The 18,716-nt window shown below is 36.3% G+C and overlaps 1 protein-coding gene across 1 annotated transcript in view; it reads left to right on the forward strand.

The window, feature by feature from the left end:
• Positions 1 to 18,716, forward strand: part of diaph2 (diaphanous-related formin 2) — a 461,650-nt gene that overhangs the window by 12,700 nt on the left and 430,234 nt on the right. The window contains exons 3-5 of the mRNA XM_037675202.1: positions 3,065 to 3,097; positions 5,863 to 6,039; positions 15,654 to 15,758. Coding sequence (XP_037531130.1) covers positions 3,065 to 3,097; positions 5,863 to 6,039; positions 15,654 to 15,758 — 315 coding nt within the window. The remainder of the gene's footprint in view (positions 1 to 3,064; positions 3,098 to 5,862; positions 6,040 to 15,653; positions 15,759 to 18,716) is intronic.

Consider the following 18,716-nt stretch of genomic DNA (forward strand, 5'->3'; position numbering starts at 1 on the left):
AAACAGGCTTCAAGTTTTCTTTTCCTTTTTGTCTCTAGATAAATTTTTAACAAATTACTGTAAAATGCTTCTGTAAAGTTAGCTTTTTGTCATTTTGTATTTGCAGCATTTTGTCTTTTGGAAGGGGTTGTTTAGCACGTACTTGTAGGTGCTCTGGTGCTCCCTGGTGAAATAGAGGAGCGACAGTCTGAGGTCTTGAAGTCGACATTCAGAACACAAATTGTGCCACTTCTCATTTGTAATTAAAAAGTAAGCGCTGACATTTGTGCCAGTCTGAGTGGAAGTGAATCAAGCAGACCATTGCAGAAATGCTGATGTAAGACTGAATGGTTTTTTTTTTTTTTCAGAATTGATGTCATTCATTGCTGAGGCTTAGTAGTTCCTGCACCATTTTGCAAACCACATGTAGACATGTATCTTTTAGTGCCGGCAGATTTGAATTTGTACTCTGCTATTAAATTATCTACACATATTTTGAAGTATAGTATCACGTCAGTCACCCTGCAACGTGTAAAGAACGTAATGCTGTAGTCCTGATGGTGTCTGCTGACTCGTACGGTGGCTAGAAGGTCTCCTCTGATGAATAATCTTGTGCTTTATTTCCACTGATGTCTGCGCATAATTTGTAAAAGCTGAAGAGACTGAGGAATTAAGGATATACATAATTAGTACTTTCACTGTAGTATTGCCATGCTTTTTACTTAATCAAACAATTTAACATCCTATGGAAATATTGTTTTTTTTACTGAATTGGACATCTGGATTAATGACGTTTACTCATCTGTGTAGGCTCGATTAACTTAAAACAATGCAATTTTCCTTAAGTTAAATGATTTTATTGTCACACTGCTTGCAGCAAATGTTATATTTGTTAGTAGAATTCTGCAGTTGACTTAAAAAAGACGCAATGCAGTTAAGTAAAGTAGCCAAAAACTGTCGGTTGAACATTGGATTACAGCCTTCACAGCAAACATTGGCTAACTGACTAATCCTCTAGTATTATTAGAACCAATTAAAGCAAAATCTCATTTCCTTCGCAGCTCGTTTTACAAAGGCATTGTGGCCTCTGATTTTATAGGGACAGTTCCAGTGAGTGAGTTAAAAAGCCTCTACACAGATGCTCTAGTTAAATTAGTTGAGTGCTTCTTTTTAAAAGTCGTAGAATTATAGTAGGTCTGAAACAAGTTTTTATCTTCAGTCCATCTCAGAAGACTTATTATTGCATGCACCACCTGGTAAGGATTTTCAATAAAGCAAGGAGCAGAAGCCGACTATGTTATCATTTGAGGTTGATATATTAATTTTAGGAGTTGTTGAGTGAAATGTGCATACTGGTATGGTTTTGTGTGCCCAAATTGGCTTTAAAGCTGTGGAATATTGCTTTTGTGCTTTCATTTTTGAGGATCTGCATGATCATATTTGATTAAGAAGGGACTCAAAGCTAATTTGATTAGGTTATTTAAAAAAAAAAAATTATGTGTGTGGTAATAAACATTTAATATGATGAAAAAGTTTACTTTAATAAGCAGCGGAAGCCCGGAGGACATGCGAGCTTAATTGTTAGGTGTTTAATTGCAATGTTGCGATGTTGCCAAGATAATGGGCAAAGAAAGGCCCTCAAGTCAAGGCAATTAACCAAACAGTGGTTTGATTGTTGTTAAATTGATTAGAAAATGTTTAAGTACTCTATCTGTAAATTAGCTATTGTTTCACGCGGTTTTTGACTGCCAGAGAATGCTGGGCTTAATGATACATACGCTCTGAGTTAGTAATGGGAAAAGTTGTTGTTTGGGTCAAATTATTAGCTTTACAGATGTTGTGAGTAGTGATGCAGCTACAGTAAATGCAACTAATTGTGCCTGAGTGGAACTGATGTCTAAGTTAGTCAGACTTATGCGGTTACCTGCCCGCACAAGAATAGTGAAGCAATTACGGGTACCCACCTGACAGAATCCTCCTTGCATGATGCATGATGAAAATGACAAGACTGATATCTGGATTTGAAATAAAACCTTGTGAAGCATACGGAAACTGCAGGATACTGACACTTTTCTGCAGGTTATCGCTCTCGCTCCCAACTGTTGCTCAGTTGTTGTTGACAAAAGTAGTGACAGAAATGGTAGTTATTGTGTCTGCACAGTCTTGCCCTGAGCGACAGCTGATGGAGGTGCACAGAGGGAGGTGCAGGTTAAAGACAATTTGTTTGCATGCCCCAGTATCAGTAGCTTCTTGATTAGAATAGTGGAGAAATCCACGGCTGGAGGCAAGCTTTATGACCATCACAGCCCCACATCTCCCAACTCATTAGTACTTCACAGCCTTGTGCAAAAACATATGGCGACGTTGTTACTGATTCCCATTTGAGGTGTGTTTCAAATGGCCGTCTCTTGCTGAGCCACGACTCTGTCGCATCTGCCGTTCTTATTGAGTGTCTGGGATGAAGAAAAACATCTGTCTTAATTGAAGTTGTGGTATCTTTTTGGTCCCTGTCACAACAAAAGGTGCTCTTCAGAACTAATGTCAGCAATAAAATAACTTTTTGTGCCTTGAGAACCTGCACTACTTTTTTTGGTTTACAGCTTTCTTGAATCGAGCCACACATGTTTTGAGGTGATGAACATGTGGCTGTGGGATTATAAAACCTTTACTTACGTTTAGTGTCTTTTTATGTATCTGTAATATGTTGGCTTTAATAGTGTCTTTGGGTGTTTACATTTCAGTCCCCAAACATTTATATAAAATCACTTTATTATTTGGAATCAACAAGTGTTCTCATATTCACATGTAGACAACTCAGCATTTGCTTCTTTATATAAATTATATAAAGTAAAAGCAGATATTGAGAACAGTCATAGATTCATTGCTTTTTGCTGTGGATCTAAGACATATTGCACTTTTGCTTTTTTTTTTTCCAAAGATTGTGCATGTTATTGGAAACTTAAAATAGTTTCATATCGGCAAATGAGTGCCCGAGAACACTACATGTGAAAACACTTCTAACTGAGCGTTTAGAAGTATTTTTTTTGTCAAATATTGTTTTTCACCCTGTGCCCTCCTCCAACAGAACATACATATAAAAACATTGGCTGATGATATGGTAAGGTGCTTGGTTTGACTTTGGTGTGACTAGTTTTGTTTTACATGATCTCATGTTTTGTTGATGACTGCATGGATTTTTTTAAAAACTGAAATATGTAGATGGATCAAATGTGCATGAAAAAAAAAAAGTTGTATTGCATTTATTTACAAAAACATCCTGAACTAAAAACAGTCATGTTTTGCTAAAATTAAACGAGATTTTAATCTGCCTTTCTCACTGGTTGGAGTAGTTCTGTAATACAGTAGTCCCTCGATTATCGCGGGGGTTATGTCCCACACCCCCCCGTGGAAAAAACGTGAAGTAGTAACACTATATTTATTTTAGTATTTTTATATATATTATAAGGCTTTTTAAACCCTTCCCACACTCTTACAATGTTCTAAACTCTTAATCATGCGTAATTTTAACAACATACGTAAATGTACTGTACAGTACTGCAATATTTATATTGTTACTCACCAGCCTTGGTCCAGTTCTGGTCTGGTTCTGATTGGCTCTCTGCAGCTGCTCGAGAGGATTCCTGGACCGGCAAGCAGCACTCAGATTAACCGATGAGTCCTGGTCCGATTCCCGGTTGGTTCCGTATGGCTCTCTGCATCCACTGAGCACTGAAGTCACTACGAATAAGGACCGAACTTTTTAGTCGGGTTCGGATCAGATCAAAACTTTCCCTCCATTTCAGCAAAAAGCAGCAGCCGGATGCACTGTTGGCTTCTGGGTAATGTAGTTTTTTTGATCCACAATGCAGTGTAGGCTTATTGAAAGAAAACTACAAAATGGCGGCGCCTGTCCGAAGTATTTTTTTCATAATTTTTTTAAATCTCGTACCGTCCCAATCATGTGCGTAATATTAAAGTTGACAATCGTTGAAAAAACCGCAAAAGAGCGAGTCTGCGAAAGTCGAACCCCGAAGTAGTGAGGGACTACTGTACTAAATACATAAAATATGATTTTTCATGGTACTTTTATTCAGCACTGCTAGGCTTATTTTGTGAACAAAACTTTCTAGACTTTTGTAGCCAGCTCACACATTATTTATTGTGAAATCATCTGTGGCACTCCTGATTAAATCAGTTTAAAGTATTCATTGTTTATATATAATCTGATCAAATCTTTAGCTTACTGAATGTTTGATCCATTAAGTAATATTTCAGTAAATTAATAGTTGTATTAGTCACATCATTTATGTTTTCATTCTTTGTTTTATGTTTTCAGTTCATCCACCCATATTTATTCAGCATGCCATCTCCTTTCATTCTACTAAATACGACTAACCTTCATTCCCTGCATGTGATCCATGTGTATTTTTTACTTTCAAACTAAACCATATCAAATGCATTCATAACAGTAGTGTCAACTGATGAAATTAACAAAGCAAGTTTTTACTTACACCACAAGTTGAAGTTGGAGCTAATTACTGTAAATAACACGAGTACAAATCAAAACATTTGGAAGATTTAATGGTGAGTGATTTCCTGTTTAGCTTTCAACTGTATTCTAAATAGAGTTTAATGATGACTGACGCACACTGCTATCTCTGTCTCTTATAAAACACATTTACCTACCGGTAGGCATTTGGTTGTAGTGAACTGATTATAACCGCAACATCTGTAGTTCCTTTTTGCTAATCAGCTAAGTATGCACAGGCATAAATAATGGCTGCAAAAAAAAATATAAAAGCAAATATTGGCTAAAAATAAGTCAGATGAAGAATCTGCCTCTAATTCTTATCGTTTTTCAGTCAACAGATGATGCTTAATTAAAGTTCATGCTCAATAATCCAAGGGAAAAAAATCCAACAAAGTTCAGTCAAGTCATCTGGACGGTTTCTTTTTTTGTTGAGATGATTCGTCCTTCATCCAAAGGACTTCATCAGTCCGAGAAGCCACAACAAACTCAGTCCCACAAGCAGTACATTCGTATAGTGGGCCAACCAGTTTGATGGTGATAAGATGTTTTCTGGGTGCCGCCCTGTCCCCCGTTGACTCTTGTGAGGCAACATAGCCAAAATAGTACAAAACATCAACGTTCATGCTCAATAATCCAGGTAAAAAAAAATCCAACAATTCAGTCAGGTCATCTGGATTAATCCATTTTTTGTTGAGCTGTTTCGTTCTTCATCCAAAGGACTTCATCAGTCCGAGGAGCCACAACAAACTCAGTCCCACAAGCAGCAGGGATGAAGGAGGAAACGAGAAACGAAAGAGAAGTTGTATCATATTCATCTGGAAAAAATTAGATATACTCTGAAAGGATCTGTTGAGGGATGTTTGAACCACTTTGGCTATGACTGCCCAGAGGAATCAACAGGGATTGGGCGGGGTGTGTGTGTGTGTGTCAGAAAACCATCTTATCACCATCAAACTGGTTGGTCCACTATGCGCGTGTGCTGCTTGTGGGACTGAGTTTGTTGTGGCTCCTCGGACTGATGAAGTCCTTTGGTTGAAGTACGAAACATCTCAACAAAAAAACAAACCATCCACTTGACCTGACTGAACATTGTTGGATGCTTCAAACTTTTTAAATTAGGTGTTACAAAAGATATGAAAAACTAAATTCTGTCCATTGGTTGTGTTTAGCTTCTGTTTTTGGTATACAGTCACATATTTAGAGCTGTCCTCCATGTCAGAGTTTCCTGTTTGCTGTAAACTGTGGCTGACACCAGGACACAGTGCGACCTTTAATGTGTGGAAACATAAAGTTCGTTTATGAATTGTTGTCAAATGCAGTATTTTAAAATGTGAAAATCGCTTTTCTTTCAGCGGGATCGTATAACCAGTTTCAGGAAAACTGGGATGAAGAAGGAGAAGCCTCTCATACAGCACCCGACGGATCCCAGCTCTACTCATATCGAGCTGCCTGTTCCGCAGCCCCTTTTTGACGAGAGATCCATGAACCTCTCGGAAAAAGAAATCATTGACCTTTTTGAAAAGATGATGGTAAGCTTCTTGTTTCTCTTGCAATGTTTCCTTCCTTCATGCCTAACACTCCACTGGTTTATTATGCCTCCCAATGCCACACAAGAATAATTTACCATTTTAAATTTCCCTTGAAAATTCTGTCATGAATAGATGTTAAGTTTGTAAAGCGGTTTTAATTCAATAGTGCTCATTAATTCTAGTTTTATCATTGATGAGATAAGGTACATGGAAATAGTAATTATTTATTTCACAACCATCATGTTTCATGCAACATCTTATTGTTACACTCAATAATTTGTCTGCATAATATTGCCCCATCGAGATATTAGGGTTTATAGGTCGTAGAGACGAACAAAAGATGACGGTTTTCAATGAAAAATTGATGCCGGTCTACCATTAAAAACAAGACCGAGTTTAAATGTGTAAATGAAAAAAATATAGAAATGCGATTGCTTGAAAACTACAAAGCTCACACTTTAGGGATGATGCACAAATATGAATTTTTAGATTATGTGTTTCACTAAATAGAAAAATTGTGACAAGAGTTTGTATTAACTGTATGTAAACATATGAATATTGAAGGCAAAGTTTAAACTGTAAACCTATATAAAATAATTAAAATGTAAATCGGCAGCGGAGGCAGTGTGCTGCTGTAGTAGTTGTGAATATTTTAAATGTTTTGCAGAACTGCACATCTTATTCTGACCTTCGTGAACAGGGAGGTTTGACGTCCTTCACTGCATGTAGATGGTGGAACTCCACCCAGCTGAGCAGGCTGAATCAGTTTGTGTGTTGATGTTGGGCATGTTCAGGCTGTTGCTCCTGCAGACCTCAGTGCAGTAAATAGCACTCGCCACCATGAAAACACCTGCCGTGCACATTGTGGTTCCACAGATGTTGCAAAACCAGCCTCTTTAGGAAAAATAAAAATACTATATCTGTTTTTTTTTCAGTAGAATGCTATAAATCCTGTTTTTGAGCGATGCGTCGGTCCTTCTTTTTTCATTCAATCTTTATTTATACAGGTTAATCCCATTGAGCCGTCCTGTCTTTAACAGAGTGACGACAACAGTAGACAACCAATACAATAAGAGACAATCATGAAGAATGTGTACAAATTGAGATTTTTCATTTTTTATTCATTAATTGTTTTAATAAATGAAAATAAAATGGTATTTAAAAGAAAAATGTAACAAAAAAAAAACAGCTAGATTGTAGGGCGGTGTAGAAAACTAACAATTAAGGCTGAGTCATACTTTAACTTTTAATTTACTGTATATCCAATATATTTAAAAAACAGAACAGATCCCCACTACTGTTTACATTGTTACAGTTTGACACAGTGATATTTAAATAGTTAAGTGTGTGCTTTTGCTCTTTTTTTGTTGCTTTCCATCTGTTCGTTTTTAATTTTTTTAAAAAAATTGTAGCAACATGTTTGAAAAACTGTGGTCGCTTCTTTTAGTAGGGCTGTCAGAACAGCGTGAGCTCTCTCTTTTCACTCAAACACCTGCAGAGCTTCTTCACACTGGCTGAAAGACACATTAGTAAACTAAACATTTTTGGGAGTCTACAATTAGAAGAGACAGTTAAGTGTGTTAACACAGTTCGCCTGCATTGTGTTGTCAAACACGGTGATTTCATGATGCAGCCCCCGAATAGCAAAATATCAATACTTTAATTGTCACAACTGTTGTTTTGTACGGCAAGTTCTTTTACTAAAAAATGAACTCCCATTCCTTTTTTTTTCACTCGTCTAGATGTAAATAATAATCAAAATATTTTTACTAATAAGTTGATTCATATTGTACAGCTCAAATCACTTTTTTATTACTACAAAGAGAAGTTGATTGTTGGTTTGTTCAAGATTATTTTGATGTCCTGCTGATACTTTCAACTGAAACAAACTTGTTCACTCTGAATCCAGTTTACATACATTTATTAAAAAAAACCTCATAAATATGTATCAAGAAAATATCCCATTGTGTCTGTGCCCACAATACTATTCATTCAAAGAATACTTTTTACCTTTTACTCTGTCACTTGTTTTTGATGCTCCTCTTATTTTGTTTAGAGCAGCAAAAACTTAATCTTGTATCAGCTGTCACGGAGTTATTTATTTATTTACTTACTGGTACTTGCACAAAATAAATGAAAGGCCCATGCATCCAAAACTTTATTTAGGGTGTTCCACTTTGTTGTAGAGCACAATAGCTGTCTAAATCAATTAACTAAATACATTTTTAAACAAATATGAGCACCATTAATAATTAGTACTTTAAATTAATCTTAAAAATGTTATTTTACTTACTCTGGAGTGGCTTATTTTAGATAGATGCTATCCTGCTTGGTTGCTTTGTTAAAATTACAGTGCATTTTAGTGTCTCTTAAATTCAGTCAGTTTTAGCACAGCATTTATACAGATTCAGATATTCTTTGTCATTCGCACCACATGTACACAGGGTCCCAGTTACATCCAATAATAAAATATAAAAGAAAAACAGTAATAAGATCTATGATATGAACTAAGACTATTAACTAAGAAAAACATCAAGTAAATATACACAAAGCACTAATAGCATGAAAACAATACACCGAACAGCGTATTATGATGTGCCTGGTTGTAATGTAGGCAACTCTCCAGCTGTTTAACATCAGCACACCTCTGTCATGATGCCTCTCCTCAATGCTCATCCTCATACCAGTAATTTTCAACAATTTAGTCATTTTTTATAATTTGATGTACCTGACATACATTTATACTATTCCACATTGGAAATAACCTTAAAAAAGAAGTTAAACATTAACAAGCCACAATATTAAATCCATCTAATTCAGGGCTATTCAACTGGCGGCTCACGGGCAGTGGTGGAGAAACTACTCAAACACCGTACTAAAGTAAAAGTACAAATAAACAGACAAAAATGTACTTTTATTAAAAGTAGAAGTACCACATTAACATTTTTACTTAAGTAGAAGTAAATAAGTACTTGAGTTTAAAAATACTTAAAGTATTAAAAGTACTTGCTGAATGTATTACCTAATGCAATGGTCTACAGTATCATTGTGTGCCTACGTATGTTTATTTACTGTAATACATTAATAGTGTTGAGCCATTTTAATGAACAATGCTGCAGATAATACATGTTTTTATTGTGTTTACCCTGTGACACAGTTCACACTTAGACTTGTGATTCTGTGCAGCAGATTTTCAGGGATGAACTGCAGAGTTCAATGCCATGAAGCAAAATAAGAAAGAGGAATGATTATACCTTTGAAAGTTTTTATTTAACACAAAGCAAAACCAATGTGTCGTTTTAACTGCAGTAAACACATTTAAGTAAAAGTTGTCAGTCTGAATAAAGGAGCATTAGACCTGACAAAGGAACAGGCTCTGATCATTTCAACTCCAGTTTGTCATCAACTCTAGTTAAATACTGTCTATTCAACCTTGTAATGGGTCAATAGTGAATGATATTTTAACTTCCTGACACCATTTTTAAAACTTGGACCCGAGTGTCGAGTCATTCGGAGACATCTCTTGTCTCCTAACATCCATGAAATGACAAATTTTAATATTGCAGCAAGAATTTCTTGTTCAAGTTCAGAAGAAGTTGGTTTTAAAGTTTTTTTGAGTCCAGTCTGGTTCTTGTGGGAGAGAGAAGCTGTCCTGCTGTACTGAACAGTCTTTCAGTAATAATAAGACCATGGGGTGGTGCGTATATTTTGGTGGGGGGGGGGGGTTGGATTCTGTTTATTGCATTTATGATTTAATGCAATAACATAAACAAATTTAAAAGGTAACAGATCATTGTAAAACTTGATTTATTTACATAATGACTTTAATCGCTGGATGTCCGGCCCCCGGGCTGTTGGCTTTCAGAAACTGTGCCCCCCTGAGCAGTTTAGTTGAATAGCCCTGATCTAATTTGTAAAGTTGTATAAAGAGAACAACATTTATATCAGATGTCTAGAGCAACTCTCCAACAACAGTGAAAGTGACTGGGAGTTTAAGCTGCAAGGCCAGTTCTAATTAAACGTTCCTGCTCATGTATATTTATTTTGCAGTATTGACTCATAGCAATTATTTGGCTCTGTAATTATATCATAGTAGTTTTTGGAAATTCCACACCTATGGCAAGGCAAAAAGAGTAAAAATTATATGAATGATTTTTTTTATCTTTACGTGCTGACAAATATTGAAATACAATTATTTTTTCTAATACATTTACTTATTTTCATACTTATTATTACATACCTGCATAATAACATAATTACATAATTGTATGGGAACATATAATGACAATCTCAAACTTCCCCTCCCTTATTTACGTACTTCATTAAAAACTAAACCATACAAATGTAAACATTTTATGTTGCGTTTCGAAGTTCTGTTCCCCTGACCACAGTCAGATGTCCACCAAACTTTAAAATGCACTTCTCACTCATCTGTGGGGTCAAAGCTCTGTCACACTTGTGATTTTCTCCATTCAAATGCATTTTTGGCCTTATGTTCCGCAGGATTGAAATCTAACAAAAAGCTTTCAGCCCATCTCTTTGAAGTGAGGAGCTGAATTACTCTGGCTTCATTGCATAGGTTGTGTGTACCATTGTTGATAATGTCTGAGCGACTCTGTGTGTGTGTGTGTGTGTGTGGTGCTTACCTTTCCTGTATTTCTCATACAATACTTTTTTATTGCCAGAGCTGGAGAAATACGATCAGTGCTCCTGGTTTTCATCAGGCCCACGTTCAGTGTTTTCTTGCCTGGGTGCTCATCCCTGTCACTCAGTTCACCTCTCAATTACTATGTTTGTGCTCACAGCGGCGTGACATTAAACCCAGGCTTCAATTTGCTCAGTGACAGATGACACAAAAGGCATGTTTGCTGCTCTGACATTTGACGGGCCTTGACACTTCGAGTTGGAAGTATAATTACAGTAATAAAATCTAAAAGAAAAAGAGTTATTTACTTGTGTGCGGTGGATGCCAGTTCTGCTTGCGTTCATAGACTGTAAACTTTTTTTTTTGTGCTTTGATGTAGCAAACACAGAAACAACTATGGTGGGTGGACTCTTTTGATGCTAATACCCTTTCCTCAGTATCTGTTGCCCGTCTTATTTCAGATGGTTTTCTTTTGATGGATTACACTAATGCCAATTTAATTTTATAAAACTTTTTCCACATGTTGCTGTTGATTGTTATTATGCTGCTACATGCCTTAGATCTTTAGCTATCTTTAAATGAAGGGCTGACCCTTGCCATATTAGTGAGGCCTCCCACTGTGCATTAATGACCAAGAGAAAGTGTGTTTTTTCCTCTTTCTGCTATGTGTATCATGGCCTAGATTGCACATAGCCCATTACTGAAAGGTCATTAAACGGATCTGGTAAAACATAGGAAGCAAGACTCTGTGGCAAGGAAAAGCAAAGAATACTCTACAGAATTTTTAAGCTTTATCATTGAGAGATATTTACAAAATTAGAACGAGTAAAAGATCCAGAACTACTTTTAGTGCTGTTTTTATGATTGTCTAGAATGGTTTTAAGCTTTGGCACAGGAGTTGGCAAGATACGTGCAGATTGGTTTCAAATACTCATCAGTTTGCAGTAGTAGGTCTACTGGTAAAATGTTTATTATTTTTCATCTTACTAATGAGACATGGTACAGTTAAATCCAAAATACCTACTTCAAAATTCATTACGTTGCAAAGTTTTATTTTAAATCCTCATGTGTCACAATTTCATCTAAAAATAAATACATTTTTAAAAAATATGATCAGTATAAAACACTGACTTTATGGTGAAATTGATAAACAGTAGTCCCTCATTTATCACGGGGTTTAGGGAACCACGCTCCCCGAGATAAGTGAAAAACTGTGACGTAGAGATACGATAGTCCCAAGTTCAAGTTTCACTCCCAATCTCCCACCTTCTGTTTAAATAAACAATTTAAATTTAAGTACTGTAATACTTTAAATAAACAATCCATGCCGCTTGTGTGGCTCATCCATCAATCAGCCAAGTGTGTGTCATGTCCACTCTTATTTTGAAAAAACGCGAAAGAACGAGTCCGTAAAAGTCGAACCGCAAAGTAGCGAGGTTGTACTGTACTTATTTTGATATTTACAATAATTTTGTACATTTATGTCATTAAAATTAAAAATATTTAAAGTTATGATCTTTTATGCAGTTGATTCTAAAAAGAAGTCACTGTATTATTACCCAGATGAGAAATTATTATATATATTTTTTGGCCTAAATATGTGCGAGTCCAGTAATCCTGAGGATGCAGGTTCGAGCCCAGGTTGCTTTAGGAAGGGCTTTGGTGTAAAACAACAGCCAAGTCTTTTGTCCAAGTTCTCTCGTTGTGGCAACCCCTGCAGGATGGAGCAACCGAACGGATAAAATAAAAAAAACGCGCAACAGCAAGACCCGCTTCTTTATTTCTGGTGAACTGATTTGATTCCTGCAGTAGTTGCAGTACTTCAGAGAATGATAGTTTCAAGAGCATGAGCGGAGATGCAAGCAGAAACACAGAACTAGTGAGAGAAGAGCGTCACTCTGCCGTGCTGCTGCGGCTTGTTTGAGGTTTTATGTGTCTCTGTGTGTGTGCCATTGTCAGGATGAACACTTGCAGTAATAAGCTCCTATGTGATCCCTCAGCAGTTCCACTCTGTGCCAGCACATTAAAACCAACCCACAGGAGAATAATGGCATGTGCCCTTACACACTCGTGGATCAAACTTGAGGGTAGTGGACAATATAATTGATTTGTCACAGCTAAAGCAAAACATTTTGTACTTTTACTTTTCTCAGATCCACATTTCCCTGAAGGCAGACTCTTCATACTATTTTCAGCCTTGAGTGCATTTGATGGTATCCATTAATTGTTCTTCTCTCTGATTTAAAGCTTTTACTGCTCTGGGTTGTGCTAAATTTGAAGCCACGTGATTGCCACCACAGGATTTTAAATATTTTGCTCAGTTGTTGTATTTTTATTTATTTTATGTTGCTTCTGTCTTCAAAAGTGGATAGTGACTTCCCTTTACCTTGCTGTGAAACATTTGGAATTCTGCGTTATCGAACAAATAGGAAAATAAAAACTTTAGAAAACAGTTGTGCCCCTTTTTATAGTTGATGGAACACAGTCTATAGATAGAAATTAAAATAAAAACAAATGCTTGCTTAACTGTTGCAGTTAATGACTGCCTGAACCGCAATCCACGGAAATCGACAGATGCTTGGCATCTTCCCTGGTGAGATGCCGCCATGCCTAGAGTGCAGCCATCTTAACTTATTGCTTGTTTAGGGACCGCTGTTTAGTGAGGGAAACACCTGCTCACTTGAGTTGAGATGATCGAGCAGCCAAGAATATTGTCCTGTTAAAAATTTATTGGGAGCTTTAAATGAAAGATAAACATTCAGCATTGTTCAACAATCACAACATTTTGGCAAAAGCTACGGTGGCCCTGAGGTTTAAAGAAATGACATTTGCAAAAACGGAATTGCATTAAGCCAAACCGGAAGTGGCCAAACTGGAAGTGGCCAAACCGGAAGTGGTGGGGAAAACTGTATTTAATTTTTTATTTTTATTTTAATTTTTTAATTTAATTTTTTAACTTTATTTATAAAACACAAAAACAAAAGAACAAATGATGATCTCAAATTACAAAATGATACAGCTAAACGTGAAGTCACGTCATACTGTCATACTTCCTAAGGTCAACACTGACATATTGTACAGGTAAAATTTAACATTATTCGGAACAGAGAAGTAGCAAAACGTATGAAAAAAGTAAACTAAAAAAGATATTTAACAAAAATTTGTAATTATTATTGTTATTTTTAAATGTAATTGCACTTTTTTCTTCTTCCACCACTTCCGGTTTGGCCGCTTCCGGTTCTCACCACTGCCGGTTTGCCTTAATGTAATTTCGCGTTTTGAAACGTAATTCCGTTTTTGCAAATGTTCTTCGTTGAAATCTCGGGGCCACTGTAAAAAAAAATCTGTTTTTCATTTCAGCTGGATTTCTGTTTTAAATTCAGTACTCTGCTACTTATGGACAGCAATAAAGGGGATATTTATTGTGAGAGTAAATGCACACAAATTATTGCTATTTAAAAATTCAGACCTGCACGAGCTAACAAACCGTGCATGTTACTTTGTAAGTCCACTAGCATAGCCAGAAGCTCAGATCAAGCCATTTCAGTTGCACCAGCAGAATAGTCATGATATATTGAGATTCTTTTTATGTTGCCTGTGAGGGTATAATTAATAAAAGAGCATTAATCATTTTGCAGGCTGAACATGGAGAGCTCATTCCTCCAGTTTGCCCCTTGACAAGCGTCCCGCAGGCTCACTACTCATACCCTCACCACCCCCGCCCTCCCAATATACTCACCCCGTCACATTTTGCCTCCTTTATTGAATGCCAATTAAGCAGATAAATTAGCAGGGTTCAAAGATTAATTAAAAAAACCTGCTGGTTTCTCTGGGTGATGAAAAAGTTTTTGCTGCATTTTTCCCCTCCCAGTTTCATAAAAGATCTTAATGGTCTTTTTAGCTCGGAGGGTATTTACTAGAGGAATTGTAGTCGGATGAATTTAGGTCACTTTGCCCTCTGGTTGGGACTCATGTCCATGCTTCTGTGACAAATGATTACTTTTGGTAAGTTATAAACAAATTTAATATTACTGTTTATATTTAAAAGTAGCTACGTTTACAATTATTATCAAATGAGTGACATTACTTGAAGCTTTTTTTTTCTCCTACCACTAGAGGGCAGCATGGCTCCACATCTTCAGGTTCCTAAAACTCACAGGAGGATATTTTTTCCACTGTTCATTCCAACCATCTCTTTGTGAGAGAGTGCTTCTGATAAACATCCTCCTCCATTCTAATCATCATGTCATTCCCTAGCTTTTAGTGCTCTGTCCGGCCTTCACTCTATCCCCTGATGTCTCTCACATGAAAGACCTCTTTGTGATGCCGAATTAAAGTAGCATGAAGATAATACTCCCAATAACACGCAGATACTGCCTATCCAGCCTATCAGATGTGATTGCATGGCCTCAATAGAAGCAGTGTTGTTTGATTTTGTTCTTCTGTTCAGAGTTGGGGTGCGGTGTGCAGTTTTTATTGCTGCAGCCTTGCTACTTTTATTTCAAGGACTAATTATTACTTCCATTATATTCTGCTGATGTAGCCTGTGACTTTAACAAAGGGACATAGTTAGAAATTAATTTACCCCATAGAACAGGATCTGATGTAAAAGGATCATAGCGGTAATGGAATAATAAATGTTGTTTCATCTAAAAAAAAATTCTTCTTGCTAATGAATCCGTTGCACTATAAATGATAGGGTTCAAAGTTTGACATTTTAAAATGCTTTTATTTTGACTAATTCTTTGAGTTTAAGTGTATGACTGTTTTGCTCCCCCCAGTGTCATGCATGTCTGCATTTAGAATCAGAATTTAGTAGCACAGCATTTCCTTTTCTTTTCTTGGATGCAGCTATTTCTGAATCATATGCAACCAACCATACATCCAGTGTATGATTTATAAACTGCTTAAATATATTTGTCAAAAGTTTGGAATGGTCCATTTCACTTCACTGTTGGTGTGTTTTTAGGAGGATATGAACCTCAATGAAGAACGCAAAGCTCCTCTGCGTGGAAAGGACTTGAGCACCAAGCGTGAGATGGTGGTCCAGTACATCTCAGCAACTGCCAAATCTGTAAGTGAAAGAAGAAGTAGTCTAAAGAACTAAATGCAAATAATTATAGACATAATGTAACTGAATCATCTGCTTCATGGCTTGCTTTGTCATTTGTGCGTCTCATCCTGTCTTATGACATGTTTTCTCACTCTTCATGCTTTTAGATCATATCTGTGATTGCACTTTGGATTTATTTTTATCCATTGTTTCCTCCATGGTCAAAACTCTTTGGGATATTAGAATCACATATGTTAAGGGATGGTCAGTGTTGGTCCAGACTTTTTTTTTTTTTTTACTTATGGTAGTGGTGTGTTGCCTCAGTAACTGGTTAACAAGAATACAAGTTCTGTCATCCTCTTGGTTCAGCTGCAGTATATTATTTTGTTTCAGAAAATGTTGGAGGTTTTCTAAAAAAATACTTTTTCTAAACAACTTAGACTACTTATTATCAATGAATTCAAACCTTTAAAACAATATCAGCAGTAAAAGGAACATATCAGGTGTTGAAACAAAAAAAAGTTGGTTTTCTTGGTTAGGTTTGTTTTGAATTTCTTTGTTAGCAACATAATAAAAAAAAAAAGCTGGAACAAGTTAAACAAAAAAAAAGAGTTGTTTAAAACCTTATATTACATATTAGTTCTAATGTAACTAATTGACGATATGACTGTAGGAGAGTTTGGCTAAACGAGATAATTTACTGAGTCGTTCAGAAGTAATGCTCTGAATGGCTTGACCAGTATAAAAATGATACCTGGGTTGTAAATGTAGTGAATCTGTTTTAACGTGCACAGAATATCCTAGTCTGGGGTCTGCAACCTGCAGCTCTGGAGCCACATGCAGCTCTTTGGTCCCTCTGCAGCGGCTCTAAGTTTTGACCTAAACTAACATAAAACTGAAGTTTATTGGTTGCTGAACCAACAACAAGAAATGGATAGTTTTAGACGTTTTCCTGTCATTTCTTTTCCAGCATGTGAATAAATGATGGCATTAACACAAGGAGTAAAACTTGTTGACTACATCATGCTACTCGTTTGTTAGCCACTTGTTTTGGCTCACTTCCACTCTTACGATGTGATCTTTTTCTCAAATCCACCAAATGGTTTGCGGGGAATACCTTTAAGGCAAGTTGCTGAGAAGAAATATGGTGAGTCAACTTGTAACAATAAAAATTAAAGAAAAAAACTAAGCCATAGTAAATGCAAGTATTTTTTTTTTATTTTAAAATTCAATTACGTGTCCAACAAATTGGCCTAATTTTTTAACATTATGCTTTATTACTTGATAATAGGATACTTTATAAATTGTTTCCACAATTAAAAAGAAAACTCACATAAGCTTGCATACTTGTGTTTCAATTTTTATATAATTGGTAAAAAATTATATATTTTTTCTTCTTTACATAAATCCAGTCATTTCTTTTGCCCTAAAATATAAAAATACCAATAAATATTAATAATAATTTGATATTTTAGTTTCGTAATATCACACCTACTGGCTGGAAAAGCCCCCTGCAACCGGCTTGAAGCGGCCCATGGGCCACCAGTTGATAATCACAGTTTTAGTAGGTTTTGCGGCTCCATAGACATTTTATTTAGTGTGCAAAGAGGAAGAAATGGCATTTTTAATCATAAAGGTTGCAGACCCCTGCTCGAGGTGCAAACCTTACGGTTATTCCATCCAGACTTGTTGCTCCCTGAAAACTTTTGGTGCATGAGGAAACTTAAGAGCACTTTGACACCAGGGTAGTTTGAGGGGCTGATGTTACCACACATCTGTAACTGACAAAACTAGTGAACACCTCAGGACTTGCTCTCTTCAGTTCCCAAAACACCCACAGGGTGTTGTTAAAAAATGACATGATGCATGTTTTGGCACCACCAGGCCAACAAAACCCCTTTTATTAAGGCACTGCTTTCCACAGATGTGACATGAACTAAACCTGTAGGTGTCATGCACAATTTACCCCATATCTGTAATATTTTGTGATGGAAATGTGATTAGGTTGGACCTGGTGACATAAACAGGTCACTTTGAACGCATCACTAGTCTGAACTGCTGCAGTCATGATAATATACAGACACGCTCACTGCTCTGGGAAATCTGACAAATTCTCTTAATAAATGAATAATATGCGGTCCAAACTTGTTTCCCTATAGGGTAACCCAGAAAAATAGTTTCTGCAGCAGTTATGGTTTTGTACCCAGTGAACAACAATTTCTTTTTTGTTTAAAAGCAGTCAGATGCAGCCGAGTATCTGCACTTTGTTTGACCTTGTTAACGTGTTTTCAGTCCGTTACAATCCACTGCAGTTTTGTTTCTTACACAATTCTGTTAACGCAGAATAAAAAATAATTATGGCAATGTACTATAGCAAAACATGAACAAATGGTTAATCTAGAAGGACTTCTGTCTGATGATGCAGCTTTTCATCTGACAAACGGTGCTGACTGCAAGACCATGTCCTCAGGTGAAGGAAAATCTCACGTTTTCTCCAGCTGACAGCTATGTTATATTAATGCAATTAAACTCTCAGGAATATAATGCTGGCTTTGCAAAAATCTGAAAATGTGTGGAAAAATATATTTTCAGCTCTTTTAACCACTGTTGCTATGCTTTGTACAATCACTGCAACCACGTATAAAAACGATTATGGTGTTATTACACGATGTGAGAAAAGTCAGACATAAGGACTTTTATAAAATCTGCTACCTTCACTGAATATAGACTTTAACCAAATAACAGACATAACAAAAATCACATGTAAACTTTGACTCTTTGTGTCAGCTTTGCAAACATATCTGAACGGATCCGGAAAAAAATTATTGAACAAATGACCAAAGTGACTGACTGAATGTTTTAACAGCTTAATAAAGCAGTAAATATGACCAATTTCTAACATTGAAAAGCCTAAACTTTACAGAAACCATGCATTTTTTAAAATGTTATTTCCCATAGTTTTTAGCTATATATATATAT

Source organism: Nematolebias whitei, chromosome 4, assembly GCF_014905685.2.
Source record: "Nematolebias whitei isolate Nwh7 chromosome 4, NemWhi1, whole genome shotgun sequence".
NCBI lineage: Eukaryota > Metazoa > Chordata > Actinopteri > Cyprinodontiformes > Rivulidae > Nematolebias > Nematolebias whitei.